This window comes from Heptranchias perlo, chromosome 2 (genome assembly GCF_035084215.1).
Source record: "Heptranchias perlo isolate sHepPer1 chromosome 2, sHepPer1.hap1, whole genome shotgun sequence".
Classification (NCBI taxonomy): Eukaryota; Metazoa; Chordata; class Chondrichthyes; order Hexanchiformes; family Hexanchidae; genus Heptranchias; species Heptranchias perlo.
In genome coordinates, this window is record NC_090326.1 from 43,405,405 (window position 1) to 43,422,901 (window position 17,497).

A 17,497-nucleotide genomic window follows, 5' to 3' on the forward strand; every position below is an offset into this window, starting at 1 on the left:
TCTATTTACTTCATCTCACCCTATAAACATATCCTTTCTCTCTCACGTATTTATCCAACTTCCCTTTAAATGCATCTATGCTATTCGCCTCAACTACTGGGCATCACACTTTCGGAAGGATGTCATAGGAACATAGGAACAGGAGTAGGCCATTCAGCCCCTCGTGCCTGCTCCACCATTTGATAAGTTCATGGCTGATCTGTGATCTAACTCCATATACCTGCCTTTAGCCCATATCCCTTAATACCGTTGGTTTCCAAAAAGCTATCTGTCTCAGATTTAAATTTAGCAATTGAGCTAGTATCAATTGCCATTTGTGGAAGAGAGTTCCAAACTTCTACCACCCTTTGTGTGTAGAAATGTTTTCTAATCTCGCTCCTGAAAGGTCTGGCTCTAATTTTTAGACTGTGCCCCTGACTCCTAGAATCCCCAACCAGTGGAAATAGTTTCTCTCTATCCACCCTATCTGTTCCCCTTAATATCTTATAAACTTCGATCAGATCACCCCTTAACCTTCGAAACTCTAGAGAATACAACCCCAATTTGTGTAATCTCTCCTCGTAACTTAACCCTTGAAGTCCGGGTATCATTCTAGTAAACCTACGCTGCACTCCCTCCAAGGCCAATATGTCCTTCCGAAGATACGGTGCCCAGAACTGCTCACAGTACTCCAGGTGCGGTCTAACCAGGGTTTTGTATAGCTGCAGCATAACTTCTGCCCCCTTGTACTCTAGTCCTCTGGATATAAAGGCCAGCATTCCATTAGCCTTGTTGAGCATTTTCTGCACCTGTTCATGACACTTCAGTGATCTATGTACCTGTACCCCTAGGTCCCTTTGGACATCCACTGTTTTTAACTTTTTACCATTTAGAAAGTACCCTGTTCTATCCTTAGAGAGGGTGCAGAAAAGACTTACTACAATGGTACCAGGGATGAGGGACTTCAGTTATGTGGAGAGCCTGGAGAAGCTGGGCTTGTTCTCCTTCAAACAGAGAAGGTTAAGGGGAGATGTGATAGAGGTATTCAAAATCGCAAACGGTTTTGATAGAGTAAATAAGGAGAAACTGTTTGTGGCAGAAGGGTCAGTAACCAGAGGGCACAGATTTAAGATGATCGGCAAGAGAGACAGAGGCAACATGAGGAAACATTTTTTTGTGCAGCGAGTTGTAATGATCTGGAATGCACTGCCTGAAACGGTGGTGGAAACAGATTCAATAGTAACTTTCAAAAGGGAATTAGATAAATACTTGCAGGGAAAAAAAGTTACAGGGCTATGGGGAAAGAGCAGGGGAATGGGACTAATTGTACAGCTTTGTCAAAGAGCTGGCACAGGCAGGTTGGGCCGAATGGCCTCCTTCAGTGCTGTACCTACAATGATACTCCATGTGGTAACGAGTTCCACATTCTCACTACTCTCTGAGTAAAGAAGTTTCTCCTGAATTCCTTATTGGTTTTATGAGTGACTATCTTACATTTATGGCCCCTAGTTTTGGCCTTCCCCACATCTTCTGTACGTGATTTAGTTGACTATGTTTATATTTATACAACGCTGGCATCTACCCAACAAAGTGGAAAATTGCTCAGATACGCCCTGTCCACAAAAATCAGGACAAATCCAACCCGGCCAATTACCGCCCCATCAATCTATTCTCAATCATCAGCAAAGTGATGGAAGGTGTCTTCGACAGTGCTATCAAGCAGCACTTACTCACCAATAACCTGGTCACCGTGCTCACTTGGGGTTCCGCCAGGACCACTGGGCTCCAGACCTCATTACAGCCTTGGTCCAAACATGGACAAAAGAGCTGAATACCAAAGGTGAGGTGAGAGTGACTGCCCTTGACATCAAGGCAGCATTTGACCGAGTGTGGCACCAAGGAGCCCTCGTAAAATTGAAGTCAATGGGAATCAGGGGGAAAACTCAACAGTGGCTGGAGTCATACCTGGCACAAAGGAGGATGGTAATGGTTGTTGGAGGCCAATCATCTCAGTCCCTGGACATCACTGCAGGAGTTTCTCAGGGCAGTGTCCTAGGCCCAACCATCCTCAGCTGCTTCATCATAAGGTCAGAAATGGGGATGTTCACTGATGATTGTACAGTGTTCAGTTCCATTCGCAATTCCTCAGATGATGAAGCAGTCCGTGCCCGCATGCAGCAAGACCTGGACAACATCTAGGCTTGGGCTGATAAGTGGCAAGTAACATTTGCTCCAGACAAGTGCCAGGCAATGACCATCTCCAGCAAGAGGGAGTCTGACCACTTCCCCTTGACATTCAACGGCATTACCATTGCCGAATCCCCCACCATCAACATCCTGTGGTTACCATTAACCAGAAACTTAACTGGACCAGCCACATAAATACTGTGGTTACAAGAGCAGGTCAGAGGCTGGGTATTCTGTGACGAGTGACTCACCTCCTGACTCCTCACCATCTACAAGGCACAAGTCAGGAGTGTGATGGAATACTCTCCACTTTCCTGGATGAGTGCAGCTTGAACACTCAAGAAGGTCGACACCATCCAGGACAATCCGCTTGACTGTCACCCTATCCACCACCTTAAACGTTCACTCCCTTCACCACCGGCGCTCTGTGGCTGCAGTGTGTACCATCTACAAGATGCACTGCAGCAACTCGACAAGGCTTTTTCGACAGCATCTCCCAAACCCGCAACCTCTACCACCTAGAAGGACAAAGGCAGCAGGTGCATGGGAACAACACCACCTGCACGTTCCCCTCCAAGTCACACACCATCCTGACTTGGGAATATATCGCCGTTCCTTCATTGTCGCTGGGTCAAAATCCTGGAACTCCCTTCCTAACAGCACTGTGGGAGAACCGTCACCACACGGACTGCAGCGGTTCAAGAAGGCTGCTCACCACCACCTTCTCAAGGGCAATTAGGGATGGGCAATAAATGCTGGCTTTGCCAGCAGTGCCCACATTCCATTAATGAATTTTTAAAAAAATTATTATGTTTATCCCTTCAGTAGTTATCTTGCTCGATGCTTGTTAAGTTTGTACTTGCTTACTCTAATTCTGCGAATTACACAATTTACACACTTGCTTCAACGTCTCAGCAAGTTGGTTTCCACTGCGCTGTGATACCATAGTTGGTGTGTAAATCGAAATCAAGGCCAGCGATCTTAAGGCAGATCGCACTGGAGTTGCTGAAGTGAAGTAGCTGGGGGTTTTGTGTACAATTTTCAGGTCCCAGGCTGCAGTGTAAATGGGATCAAAATCTTTCAACAATTGATTATTGCCCCCTCGAGATGTAGGAAACGAGTGCTGTCACATAATGTATGTATCATGGCACATTAACATGAACAGGTTTCAGAGCAATTTAAACCTGGGAAGTTAGATCAGGTTTTGGAAGAACGGAATGTGAATCAGCTCTCTAAACCTGAAGCAAATTTGGGAGCAATTCGATGTCAGTTTGCTGGGACAGTATAAATGCACACAAAATTAAATAACCATTTCGTAACTACACCATCCATGGGGCAGATTTCCCTGTTCCTGTGCCAAGAATGATTTCAGGGCTCACAGAATGGAGCTTGTTTTCATGGGAGAAAAGATTTTAAAATAGGACCTGATACAGATCTAAGAGAAGCAGCACAAACCCAGAAGGGAGCCGGCCCAGTTTTCCGTCCATTACTTTAAATGAATGGTAAATTAGGTGCCGTAAATCAGACACTCCTCCCTGTCTGATTTTTCCTGTATTCATAGGCCCCAGGCGATCCAGTAGCCTAAGGTGCAGCAAGAGATTGTTCCCTCTTAGAATTTAAGATCTGTACCATGTCCCATTTTAAAATCTTTTCTCCAATAGGAACAAGTTCCATTCTGTGAGCCCTGAAATCGTTTTTATTGTTCCCTGAGCTGGTTCCTTTAGAAATTAGGAATGCCCAAATAAATTTGCACAGTGTCCAAAACTGCATACAGAGTTTAAGAGCGAAATACTGTTGGTGCTAATGGGCAGTAATTAGGAAATGTTGCTTAAAAAGGACACAATGTACGCAGGGAATGAAAATGTTTCTTTGTTGGCAGTCAAATATAGAGCCTGATGTATATGATCAGTAAGACCATAGTAAATGCATCTGATTCCATGGGGGTAATTTTAACCCCCAAGAATGGGTGGGTTGGGGGCAGGTGGGCAGTAAAAATGATTTGTTTGGATGCCTGCACGCAACAGAAAGTCGAAAGTCCCGCCCCCACTTAAAGCCGGCGGGCCGATGTTTAAAGGGACAATGTACCTCATTGCAATAGTTGCTGCACTTAACTTTTTGTGTATTAGAAATGTCAAACAAATTTTATCTTACCTGTTCGAGTTTCCCATCGCTTCCAATTCTCGTCAGGTGAAAGCAGGCGAGAAGGGCCGGATTCGCGAGGTGAGTGCCTTTATAGCACTGTTTATGGGCCCGGAGGAGCAAGAGTGCTTCATCCAGGATCAACGAGCTCACCTGACGAAATCGGCCCCCCTTTGATTGGCTGGCCCTTCTCTCCCCCCCCCCCCACCGATGGAGGAATCCCTTCCCCGATGGTGGACCTTCCCCCCCCCCGATGGTGGACCCCCCCCACCCCACCGATCTTCTCCAAGGCTCACACGATATCATCCACATCCCCCACCTCCCCCTCTGATTTATTCCATGGCCCACGATCTCTCTCTCTCTCTCTCCCTCCCCGTTCTCCGATTCGATCCCAACACAATCTGGCTGCCTGGCACATGGGAAACCTGGAAGCACAAATACTGACCTTCAGTTGAGTTGCGATCGCAGATTGCGATGCATTCACTTGACTTCCGGGCTCCCCACGCGAATATCTACACATGCACTGGGTTCCCGGCTCCCAGCTAATATCATCGCTCATGATGCACCTGATCTGGAAACTTCCACTTCCACTTGCATAAAAAAGCAAGTCAATGAAGTAAACATCCACTCATGGACATTGGGTGAAAAATTGTATATTTCTTGTGTGCGGATGTTTTAAAATTCAGACAATAAGGGATCTTTGAAGCAAATATTTTGACACCATAACATGGTGTGTTTTATTAATACTGGTCACATCGGGGCATAAGGTTTTTGTTACAGTTCAGGCTTTTTCCCAACACCCTTGGATCCACAGCCTTTTCCGGAAACAGACAGAACCCCCTGTGAACCAAAACCTGTACCCAAAGACTTGCCATGTATGGGTTAGCATACATGGTATTAACAATTATCCTCTAATCATGGGATTATCTCACTGTCACAGTATTTAGTTGAAAAATAATATACCATCAGGCCAATGCATACAGGCTAAAGGTATTTGTCAGATTACCTAATATACAAGATACTGAAATACCACAATAGTTTTAAGAAACTATTAAACTATAATTAGTCCACAAAGGGTTAATGCATCCTTGTCGGAATGTGCTCCTTTCAGAGCCGGCTTTATCTTTTGGATAAAGTAGTTCGGTTTGGCTCTTGGTAAACCTTCTAGATGAGATGTTGTATGTGGTCGACACAAATTCTGTTTCAGCTATGGAGCTGTAGCAGAACTAGGCTTTGATTTATACTCGGAGACATGATTTATTTTACAGGCATTTCTTCGAAATAAAATAACCAAGTGAGAATTAACAGATCTTACTTTTGTGAGATGAAGTATTACTGTCTGGATTTTGTCATTTCCTACAAACATTACTCCTAAATGGAACTTTGTCCCGGTGATGGATTCCTCTAATGGTTCAGTATTCTTAGAGATAGAGAATCATCTGTTCCACTGACTGTCAATTTTCCAATGTTAACATTTCAAATAAGTTGCTCCAGCCAACAAAAGCACTTTTTGACTTGACTGATTTCTGAACAAATGCATTGGCTGCTTTCCCATGGTAGCGATGATTTTAACTTCAGGCAGATAATGGGCAGACAGCGGGCAGAATGCACCCATCCCCTGCCTGTTGTTGCCGGGTGAAGCCCGAGCCATATTGAAGTCCGGGCCTCGTTTACATGCCACCAGCAAGCTGTGGGCATCAAGCAGGTAACCCGCTACAGCTCACCGGATGTGGAAGGGTGGGAAATCATCAGGTCCCTGCACTGTCGGCTAACAATTGGAACCTGGGGTGGCGGGGGGGAGGTGAACGATGGGGTTGTGCCTCGGACAGGCTGGAGTTTTTTTTTAAGAAACACCCAATGCCTGGCACACGCACGTTCCATCTTTTTGCACCTCACAATTTCAATCGGGGTCCAGTGTATGACACAAATCCCAATTCATATATTACAAATGGCCTTCCACCTGAAACAAGCAGGTGCTTTGGCAGCCCTTTTCAGGACCCTACCCGAGATGGCAGCAGCCGGAGCGCCAACGTAAATGACTCAATGCCATTTTCAGTCTGCTACCGTCCCGTTTATGCTGGGCGGATGAGTTAAAATCGTCCCTCGTGTTTGTGATTCTCCATGTTGAATTTTGTACGGGAAGACAGCTTCCTTTTTATCATTAACTATTTCAATAACTGTAGGAACTAATGACAGAAATTTGTCACAGCCTTATTATTGGCAATAATAAGCCAGGGTCTCCATACCAACTATTTTCTAGTGTAGGTAGTCAGGATTTACACACTATATTTAGATTTACTGATAATGTTATTCAGCATTTTTATCTCTGAAATGACGTTACTTACTGATGGTAAGGGTTAGTATAGCCATGTTAACCCTTACCTGTTCAAGAAGGCAGCTCACCACCACCTTCTCAAGGGCAGTTAGGGATGGGCAATAAATGCTGGCCTTGCCAGCGACGTCCACATCCCATGAACGAATAAAAAAAAAGACATCCAGCTATGCAAGTAATTATTAGCCAGATGGGCTGTTTTTTTAAATTAAACCTAGGCCTAGATTGTGGGGAAACAACATGGAGGCCTGTCTCACAAGACTTCAGCATATGAGAGGATTTTGGTTTTAATTTATTAAAAAACAGTCTGAAATAGTGTTATGGACATCTTTGAGTTGCTTTAACACTGATTTCATTTTGCGATTGGACAACCAGGAACAGTTAGAATTTACAAGTAACTTTACCTTGTTCCTCATTAAAATAAAGATTGCTACTGTTATATGCACACATCAGGGATTGACTGTGCCCAGTACAGTCATCTGAAAATTGGACAAATTGCCACTCTGAAAATTAGACTATAGGGATGCTAGAACAAGAGGCAATCCGTTATTACAAAATGTCTGTAAAGGTTTTGCTACAGATCAAGTGAGAACCAGGCAGAATATAGAAAGTTCAGAGGGGAAGTGAAAAAGGAAATAAGAGGGGCAAAGAGAGAGTATGAGAATAGACTGGCAGCCAACATAAAAGGGAATTCAAAAATCTTCTACAGGCATGTAAACAGGTAGTAAAAGGAGGGGTGAGGCCGATTAGGGACCATAAAGGAGATCTACTCATGGAGGCAGAGGGGATGGCCGAGGTACTAAATGAATACTTCGCATCTGTCTTTACCAAGGAAGAAGATGCTGCCAGAGTCTCAATAAAGGAAGATATAGTTGATATACTGAATGGGCTGAAAATTGATAAAGAAGAGGCATCAAAAAGTCTAGCTATACTTAAGGTAGATAAGTCACCCGGTCCGGATGGGATGCATCCTAGGTTGCTGAGGGAAGTAAGGGTGGAAATTGCGGAGGTACTGGCCATAATCTTCCAAACATCTGTAGACACGGGGGTGGTGCCAGAGGACTGGAGAATTGCAAATGTTACACCCTTATTCAAAAAAGGGTGTAAGGATAAACCCAGCAACTATAGGCCAGTTAGTTTAACCTCAGTGGTGAGGAAACTTTTAGAAACGATAATCCGGGACAGAACTAACAGTCACTTGGACGAGTGTGGATTGATTAGGGAAAGCTACCACGGATTTGTTAAAGGCAAATCGTGTTTAACTAACCTGATAGAGTTTTTTGATGAGATAACATAAGAACATAAGAAATAGGAGCAGGAGTAGGCCATCCAGCCCCTCGAGCCTGCTCCGCCATTCAACAATATCAAGCTGATCTTCTACCTCAACGCCATTTTCCTGCACTATCCCCATTTCCCTTGATGCCTTTAATATCTAGAAATCTATCGATCTCTCTTTTGAATGTACTCAAAGACTGAGCCTCCACAGCCCTTTGGGGTAGGGAATTTCAAAGATTCACCACCCTCATCTCAGTCTTAAATGACCTATCCCTTACTCTGAGACTGTGACCCCTGGTTCTAGACTCCCCAGCCAGGGGAAACATCCTCCCTGCATCTACCCTGTTGAGCCCTGTAAGAATTTTGTATTGAAGAGACGGTAGATGAGGGCAATGCAATTGATGTGGTGTATATGGACTTTCAAAAGGCGTTGATAAAGTGCTGCACGGTAGGCTTATCATCAAGGTTGCGGCCCATGGAATAAAGGGGGCAGTAGCTACATGGATACAGAATTGGCTAAGTGACAGGAAACAGAGTAGTGGTGAATGGTTGTTTTTCGGACTGGAGGGAGGTGTACAGTGGTGTTCCCCAGGGGGTTGGTGTTGGGACCACTGCTTTTCTTGATATATATTAATAACTTGGACTTGGGTGCTCAGGGCACAATTTCAAAATTTGCAGATGACACAAAACTTGGAAAGGTAGTGAACAGTGAGGAGGATAGTGATAGACTTCAAGAGGATATAGGCAGGCTGGTGGCAAGGGCGGACACGTGGCAGATGAAATTTAACGCAGAAAAATGTGAAGTGATACATTTCAGTAGGAAGAACGAGGAGAAGCAATATAAACTAGAGGGCACAACTCTAAAAGGAGTACAGGAACAGAGAAATCTTGGGTATATGTGCACAAATCGTTGAAGATGGCAGGGCAGGTTGAGAAAGCGGTTAAAAAAGAATATGGGATCCTGAGTTTTATAAATAGAGGCATAGAGTACAAAAGTATGGAAGTCATGATGAACCTTTATAAAACACTGGTTCGGCCACAACTGGAGTATTGTGTCCAGTTCTGGGCACCCCCGCACTTTAGGAAAGATGTGAAGGCCTTAGAGAGGGTGCAGAAGAGATTTACCAGAATGATTCCAGGGATGAGGGACTTTAGTTACGTGGATAGACTAGAGTAGCTGGGGTTGTTCTCCTTGGAACAGAGAAGGCTGCAAGGAGATTTGATTGAGATATTCAAGATCATGAAGGGTCTAAACAGAGTAGATAGAGAGAAACTGTTCCCATTGGCGGAATGGTCAAGAACCAGAGGACATAGATTTAAGGTGATTGGCAAAAGAACCAAAGGTGACATGAGGAAAAACTTTTTTACACAGTGAATGGTTTAGGATCTGGAATGCACTGCCCGAGGGGGTGGTGGAGGCAGATTCAATCATGGCCTTCAAAAGGGAACTGGATAAGTACTTGAAAGGAAAAAAATTACAGGTTACAGGGATGGGGGGTGGGGGGAGGGGACTAGCTGGATTGCTCTTGCATAGAGCCGGCACGGACTTTGTGGGCCAAATGGCCTCCTTCTGTGCTGTAACCCTTCTGTGATTCTACTATGATTCATACACTTATACCAAAATCAAAATTCATGAGAATTGAGATTTTTTTTTAATCCAATTGTAACATCTGAATTCAGTCATTGCCATATGGAAGAACAACAGAGTTCTTTGCTCCAGTGGGATGTTCCACTATAAACTATACATTAATCCACAAAAGAAATACTAAACTTTAATCAGTGTGCATGCTTTCAAATACCAGCCTGGACTGCACCAGTTCACAATCCTGCCTTGGAACATTCCTACATTCTGTTTGTTTGGCTGTGGATGCATTTAATTTCTTAACTTAGTCTTTCCTAACTTACATTTATTTACTAATATCTCTCTGTCCCTTTTTGTGTTCTAACCAAACAGAAGTACTCTGCCATCTCTCTCTGCAACATCACAACAGATGCCTTGAAAGTCATCAATGCCACGGAGGATCTGATTGGAGAGGCCACAGGGGAAAGTGATTCCCTGTCAGAGTCATGTGCAGGAAGAATTCCTACAGGAAAGGACGCAGTGAAACTTGAAGAGCAGCTCTCTAAACTAGAGGAAAATGTAAGGGCAGTAAAGATTTGTTAGATTTTTGGTACAGTTAGCCGGTGCAGTTTAGTAATTGGGACTTTATCTGGACATTGCTAAAGTATACTTTAACAATAATGTTTCCAGCTAGACTAGAAGAGAAAGGTAATGGATACAAAATTGGAAATTAACAATAAATTAGAGGTCAGAGCTCTTGCATAAACATACACATCAGGACAAAAGGGGCTTGTGTTGACCACATCAGCAACCTGCACAAAAAACAACACCTTTTTGGATGTGGTACTTTAAAGAAAGAAAGAACTTGCATTTATATAGTGCTTTTCACAATCTCAGGCAGTCCTAAAGCATTTTACAGCCAATGACGTACTTTTAAAGTGAAGTCACTGTTGTGATGTAGCTAATGTGCGCACAGCAAGATCCCACAAACAGCAATGAGATAAGGACCAGATAATCTATTTTTTAAATTCCTTACTTCTACATACTTTGAAGCTGATCTTCTGTAATAATGAACATCAATCCACGATCTGATTTCAATACATCAAATAGGGGACAGCAGCCTGGGACTTTTCTGGATGGGCTCTTGACTGAAAATTACCAAGTACTCCAGTATTTGCTCATAAGCACTTTCCCTGCCACCGTGTACTTGAAAAATGTGGGGATGGGCCCTTCTGCAACTAGTTTTCTTTCTTCCTCCCCCTCACCCAGTGAACCACATAAGATGAGCAAACTGTCACTGAAGAAGTCAGATTATGATTGCTTCTCCATCCCGATTAGCCTAGACCAGAATATAAAATTTTTCCTCTCTGTTTTCAGTTTTCTCTATAATTTTCCGATATATAAATGAGTGTAAGTGCACCAAGAAAAAGCACAGAAGCAATGGAATTGCTTTCATGTTTTTCATTATTTTCAATTACACACATAGAAATATATTTTAATCTTAGATTATACCACAATATTCATAATTTTTTTTTGCTTTCACATTGTTTCTATCCCCAGTCTCTTTGCCCCTCCTTGTTTCTCTCCTTCCATTTCTCATTCTGCTTTCTCTTTTACTGTTTCTGTGACTCTCCTATGCTGATATCTTCTATTCTTCCTCTCCCACTCAGGAAGGTAGGCAGATTATATGGAAAGAGACCATGAAGAAACAGAGAGATGGATACATATAAGGCTACAATCCCATTAAATGAATTCCCATTTTCCTCCCCATGTCCCATTTGGAGTTAAAACCTTGTCAATTAGTCTAGTTCTCATGGGAATGGAGCACTGGAGTATGAACTCAGTCAAGTTAGGAATTTGATTTTGAGACCTTCATTGTAGTGCTCACGTCACTAGGCCACACCAATGTTCTTGTTTTTAATACAGAGTGAAGCTTCTCAGGAAAATTAATGCAAAATAATGGGAATCATAACTCTAAAACTGCCGCCAGTTCTATAGCAAATGCTTATAACCATACATCTGGGATTTCCCATTAAAAGTATCATAATGATGAACATTTATTTTGAAGACCTAAAATGGATGCTTTATTTGTAACAACCCAAACCAGTATCTCAGGTTTGTCGTCTTAACCCTGGGAACATCCTGTGCAGTACGTTTTCTATGGCTTTAATGTCCTTTTTACAGTGGGGTGCCACAAATATTACACAGTGCTCTAACTGTGGTCTAACTATTGCCTTGTACAAACTTATCATAGCCTCTTTGCTCTTGTACTCTGTGCCCCTATATAAAAATCCCAAAATGCAGTCGGGCTGTTTTTAATAGCTTTACCTATTTGCACTTACACTTTCAAAGAATGGCGAATTTGAACCCATAGATCTCGTTGTTCATGCATGCACTTCAAAACCGAACAATTGAAAGCATTGCATAGCAGAAATAAAGATGTAGCTGCTTTGAATAGGCAGATGCATGGCAGCATGTGCTAGAGGATCCCTATCGGCCCTGTTAGGCATTGCTTTTTGCATTCAGTTCATCAACATGTGGCAGAATTCTCATTCAGCAGCACCATCACTTGTGCGTAGCACCTTCATGAATTTGTTCAATTGGAATGGTGTTGTACCGAATAAAGTGTCCAAAATCCTAAATTTTCTGTGGCGGTGAAAGCATGTCCCCAGACTCCTCCCCCCTAGGAAAGAAATCTCAGCCCAGAATTTGCTGCAGCTCGAAAATGTTTTGCCCTGCTAGTTGCTGGAAGGGCGAGCTGATAACGGCACAGCGAGGTCAAGAGGCCATCTGGCACCTTGGTGAATAACGGGACCAACAGTCTATCTCTTTAACTAATGAGATTTAAGGATTGAGAGAGAAACAGAGGAAAGACAGAGAAGGAGGGTGAATTAGAGTTGAATCAGGTACAGAAACAGAAATAAAGAGAGGAAAAGAAAGATTGGATTAAGAGAGAGAGAAAAAAGAGACACAAAGTAAAAGTAAGATTTTTTTTTAAAATTTTAACGTTTAAATTTAGAAAATCTCTAGCAGCAATTTACTACCTGTAGGAGTGAGACTCCACAGTTTCAATTGTTCCTTTTCTGGGCCGGAGAGGTTGAATGGCATTGCAGGAATATAAATCTCATCCTTAAAAAGGTATGCTGTTAAGTACCAGCCCTAACTTTCTGAGATGAGTTTGATATGCAATTAATATGCAAATGCAGCAATTTTTTGAAATTCACGAGGAAGTTGAGGGCGAGCTGCTGTTTTCGCAAAGCTAACATTGGAGCGGCACAAATCACCCAACAACTTGTGGTGATTCACAATTCACAGGGTATCTCTTCCTCGCCACAAGTTGCTGATCGATTTACACATTAATAACAACGTGCACATTAAACTCGCTGTTATTTTGGCAGCAAATTCTGGCCCCCTTGTGTCTTTGAAATTTATAATCTCCCTTCAGGCTTTCATGTACTTAACGTGAAGGAATATTAGGTATAACCACACTTTACTGATAATCTCCTGTCGTACACTGCACTTTCAGTGTAATTACTTGCTTTCACATGTCATAGATGTTACTAATGGCTGTTTTTGAGTGTCAGTTTTTTTAGGTTGTCAATATTTTGAAACTGTTGGTCAGCTTTTGTTGGCTGCCTAGGTTGGCATCTAAGTATTATTTATAAAATGAAAAAAAAACTTGCATTTATATAACTCTTTATCTCGTCTCTCAGAAATGTCCCAAATTGCTCCACACATAATGAATTACTTTGAAGTACGATCATGATTGTTCTGTCAGCCTTGGCTCAGTGGTAGCACTCTCACCTCTGACTCAAAAGGTCATGAGCTCAAGCCGCACTTCAGGACCTGAACACATAATCTAGGCTGGCACTTCTGAGGGAGTGCTATACTATTGTTGGTGCCATTTTTTCTGATGAGATGTTAAGCCAAGGCCCTATCCACGCAGGTGGACATAAGCTATTCCATGGCACTGTTTGAAGCAGAGCAGGGGGATTCTTCCAGTGTCCTTTAACCAATGACATCAAAAAGAGATTAACTGGTCATACCTCCCTTTGCTGTTTGTGGGACCCTGCTGTGCACATATTGGTTGTCATATTTTCTTACATAACAACAGTGACCACATCTCAAAAGTAAGCAATTGGCTATGAAGTACTTTAGGATATGAAAGCAACTATATAAATGTAAGTTCTTTTTTTGAAATGAGTACACATCAATGATCCACAAACGTCAATGAGATGAGTGACCATTAGTCTATTTGTGGTATTATTGGTTGAGGGATGAATGTTGGCCAGGACCCCGGAGAACTCTCTGCTGTTCTTTAAAAAGTGCCATGGATCTTTAACATCTACCTCAACAGTCAGACAAATCATTGATTTTGCGTTTCATCCATTGATAATATAACATTTTAGCACTGCAGTGAGCTGCCAGCTCAGATTAAGTGCACAAGTCCATGAATTGGGCTTAAACACACAACCTTCTGACTCAGAGATGAAAGTGCTACCAATAAGGCAAAGTGACACAAGCAATTTTATGTGAGTTCTTGAAGTGTTAGTCTTGACTATAACCCCAAAATTCCAGGGGGCCTGCTCCACCAGCTCAAGTGCAGCAGAGTGAAACCCTCGCGCACCTTAGCCCCAGGCCAGTTGCCCCGTCCCCAATCACAAGGCCGGCATCATTTGCATGTCCGGGACGGGCCAGTGGTGCCTGTAAAGAGAAATCGCAGAACCCGCCCTGACCCAGCCCAATCTATCCTTGTAAGGCAGAGCAGACTGCAGCTGCTCCACTGAGGTTCCATGAGGTCCAGTAGAGCCAAAGAAAAATATCTCTTCTTCAGTCTCCAGCTCCAGAAGTAGCTGTTCTGACTCCAGACAAGGTGATCAGTCCCCTCCAGTAACTCTACTAAAAGTTTGGCATCTTCAGAAGGCCACAAAAGAGCTCACACCAGCTCTCAGAATGCAAAGGGGCAGAATTTCCCAGGGAAGCCTGGGAACCCTCCCCTTGACATGGAAGAACTGTCCATGGCCTCCCTCCACTGGGATTTAAAAGGGCAGAAATCATACCCCCCCCCCCTTCGCCTTTCTGCTCTCTCCAGCTCCAGGAATCCCGGGCCTGGCAGGGCACTGCTATAGCAGTGTGAGTCAACATCCTTTTCATTCTCTATGCCGAGTAGGAGGTGTCCAGGGTAGAAATATTTGATACTATTCAAATACTGCGAAGTAATTTTTTTATTAAGGAACCAAGTTGAAAAGCCAAGCCCTGTAATGCACAACCGAGATTGAAAAGAATAGAACAGAAGATGGGATAAATCGTTAAGCAGCAGCGATCACGTCAGACAAACAGATAATGAAAAAGAGATAGTAAAAAATTAGCCCCCTCCCATACTTACCCATTTTTTAAAAAGAAATTTCGGCCTTGAATTTCCATGGATGTTCTTCCAATCATCCACCATAACTTCCTGCTTATTAAAATCAGCACTAAATGTGTTTATGGTATGGCCTGTTTGATAGCAACCATGTTTCAGATATTCATTGAAATTGTCTTTATCATTGTGAAGCACTGGTAAGCTCTTATATTGTAGTACTTGTCCTTTTTATAGGTTTACATAACAGCAGGCACTGTGTATAGTCTGGAGGGGCAACTGAATGACCTAGAGGATTGTGCACGTAGCATTCACAGTATAACTACTGAAACTGAACTTGCAGATCTAGAGGACCAAGTGGCAACAGCAGCTGCACAGGTTCACCAAGCAGAACTCCAGGTAAGTATCAAATACAATATCAGGTCATACAGGACACAGTATTGAGCACAAAGCAACATGCAGCTAAAGACCCTCTGAACTTAGGGCAACACAATTTCACAGAGCTTCCCAATCATGTTGAAGCTGCTGATCAGTAGTGAAAGTGATGGAGCCGTTGCCCTCATTGAATAATACATCTGTGACTTCCTTGATATATTTCTAAAGTTGAAAGCTACATAATGAGCTACTTTGGTTAGATATGTCCCATACAAAAGACTAAGCTAACACTAGGAGTATACTACAGACCGCCAGGTCAGCACAAGAAGGAAGATATCTTGCACTGTGAAGAAATAAAAAAAGTGTGTGTGTGAGCAGGAAAGTTATTTTTTTAATGGGTGACTCCAATCTATCTAAGATAAATTGGAAAAACCCAGATGGTTTAAAATCAGAGCTTGTAAATGTAATTCATGACTGCTTTATAAACCAGTGCATCTGAGAAGACACAGAGCTAATGCTCATCTCGACCTGGTATTCATAAGTGATGCAATCAATGTACAGAAAATGGAAATTGTGACTCTAGAGGACAACAACCATAGAATGATTTAGTTCAATATGATCTGGGATTCAGAAATCCCAAAGCTCAGGAACCAGGTATATAATTCTAAAAAGGACTAATTTCAAATAAATGAGGGAATAATTTAAGCAAGTTGATTAGGGGAAACTGTTCATCAACATTTCATGTGGAACACCTTTAAAGGCAGGATAAACACATGCAGGATAAACACATACCTAAAACCAAAATGCTCAAACTACACAAATGTGACCCTAAATGGATTAATAAATAAATCAAAAGAGAAATAAAGAGGAAAAATATCTCTACCAGTCCTGCAGGGAGAAAAGAGATGGGGTTCATTGGGATGAATATAAGAACATAAAAAGACATGTAAAAAGGGTGTTCAGAGGGGCAAAGACAGACCTGGAAAAAACATAGCTGTAGATGTAAAATATAACAATTCTTTCAGTACTTCAACAGTAAAAAGGGCACTCAGAGGAGAGAAGCACAAAAGATGCAAACGGACTTGAAACAGAGGAGAAGCAATCAACAAAGTTCAATAGAATGTTAAAGTCTATAGCCAAAACTGGAGAACACAAGTCAGAGGAACCTGCTTGTTTCCCGTCTGGTGGGAACAATTACAATTAGGCTTTTCAGCCTTGAAAGAAAATGTCAGAGCAGTAAGCATATAAAGGTGTATAAAATAGTTAAGGGACTGGAGAAAGTAAATCCCTAAAATTACTTTAAATTGTGAGAAGAGAACAATGGGGCACAGATTCAAACTAGTAAAAGACAAATTTAGGACTGACATCAGGAAATTCTTCTTCACTTAAAGAGTGACCAACATGTGGGATAGTCATCCAGATAGACTAATGGAGGCAAAAACCTTGAAATCATTTCAGAATCAATTAGATGCTGCAATGGAGGGACTTTAGGGTCTTCCTAGATGGATGAATTAAGATGGGCCAAATGGCCTTCCTTATCCATGATGATCTTGTGATCGGTGGACAGCAAATTGGCCAACATTCCAGATATCCTCAGTGCTAGCCTGGAAGGAGACCTACATATGAATGACTCTGACAGTCACTGGCAGTGTTGTACGGATGTTACAAATTATATGCAGAGGTCTTCCTGAAGGAATTGGCACAGCTCTGTCGCTATGTTGCGGCCAAACCTCAGCTTCCTTGGGCATAGCTCTATCTTTATTACCAGGGTAATATGGCAGAATCGCTGTACAGTAGAGAGGTAGGTCTTAATGATATGCCATGCATATCATTTGACATCATGCCAACCCTTTCCTGCTGCTGCTGGGCCTCCTCTGCCAAGTCCAATGCTCATGGTGCACTGAATGCACATCCCAATGCACATAAATCTAGAAAGTTGACCGAAAATTTGATCTAACCAATCAACATACAGCTTTATGCTAAGAAACATGAATAATTTTAATATCTCTTGTCCATTTGTGAAAAGCTTTTCCAAATGTAAAGTAATAACCCCTCGCTGACTGTTCAGGGTTTAAATTTCACTCTAAGAAAGCAGCACATTTCCACCACACCTAGTTTTTATTGCCTTGAACAAACCTTGGAGACAATAGCAACTTCAACATAGCATAATGTATCAAGATTGCTTCACAGCTGGACTTAGACCTGAGCAGGAGCAGGAGGGAAATTAGGAGTGGTGGCTGAAGTGCATTTGAAGAAGTAGATTTTAAGGAGGGCTTTGAGGGTGCAGAGG

General features: G+C 42.5%; 1 protein-coding gene across 1 annotated transcript in view; it reads left to right on the plus strand.

Moving 5' to 3' along the window:
* Positions 1-17,497, plus strand: part of myripb (myosin VIIA and Rab interacting protein b) — a 559,045-nt gene that overhangs the window by 526,122 nt on the left and 15,426 nt on the right. Inside the window, exons 12-13 of the mRNA XM_068001808.1 lie at positions 9,867-10,052; positions 15,070-15,231. Of these exons, the coding sequence (XP_067857909.1) occupies positions 9,867-10,052; positions 15,070-15,231 (348 nt within the window). The remainder of the gene's footprint in view (positions 1-9,866; positions 10,053-15,069; positions 15,232-17,497) is intronic.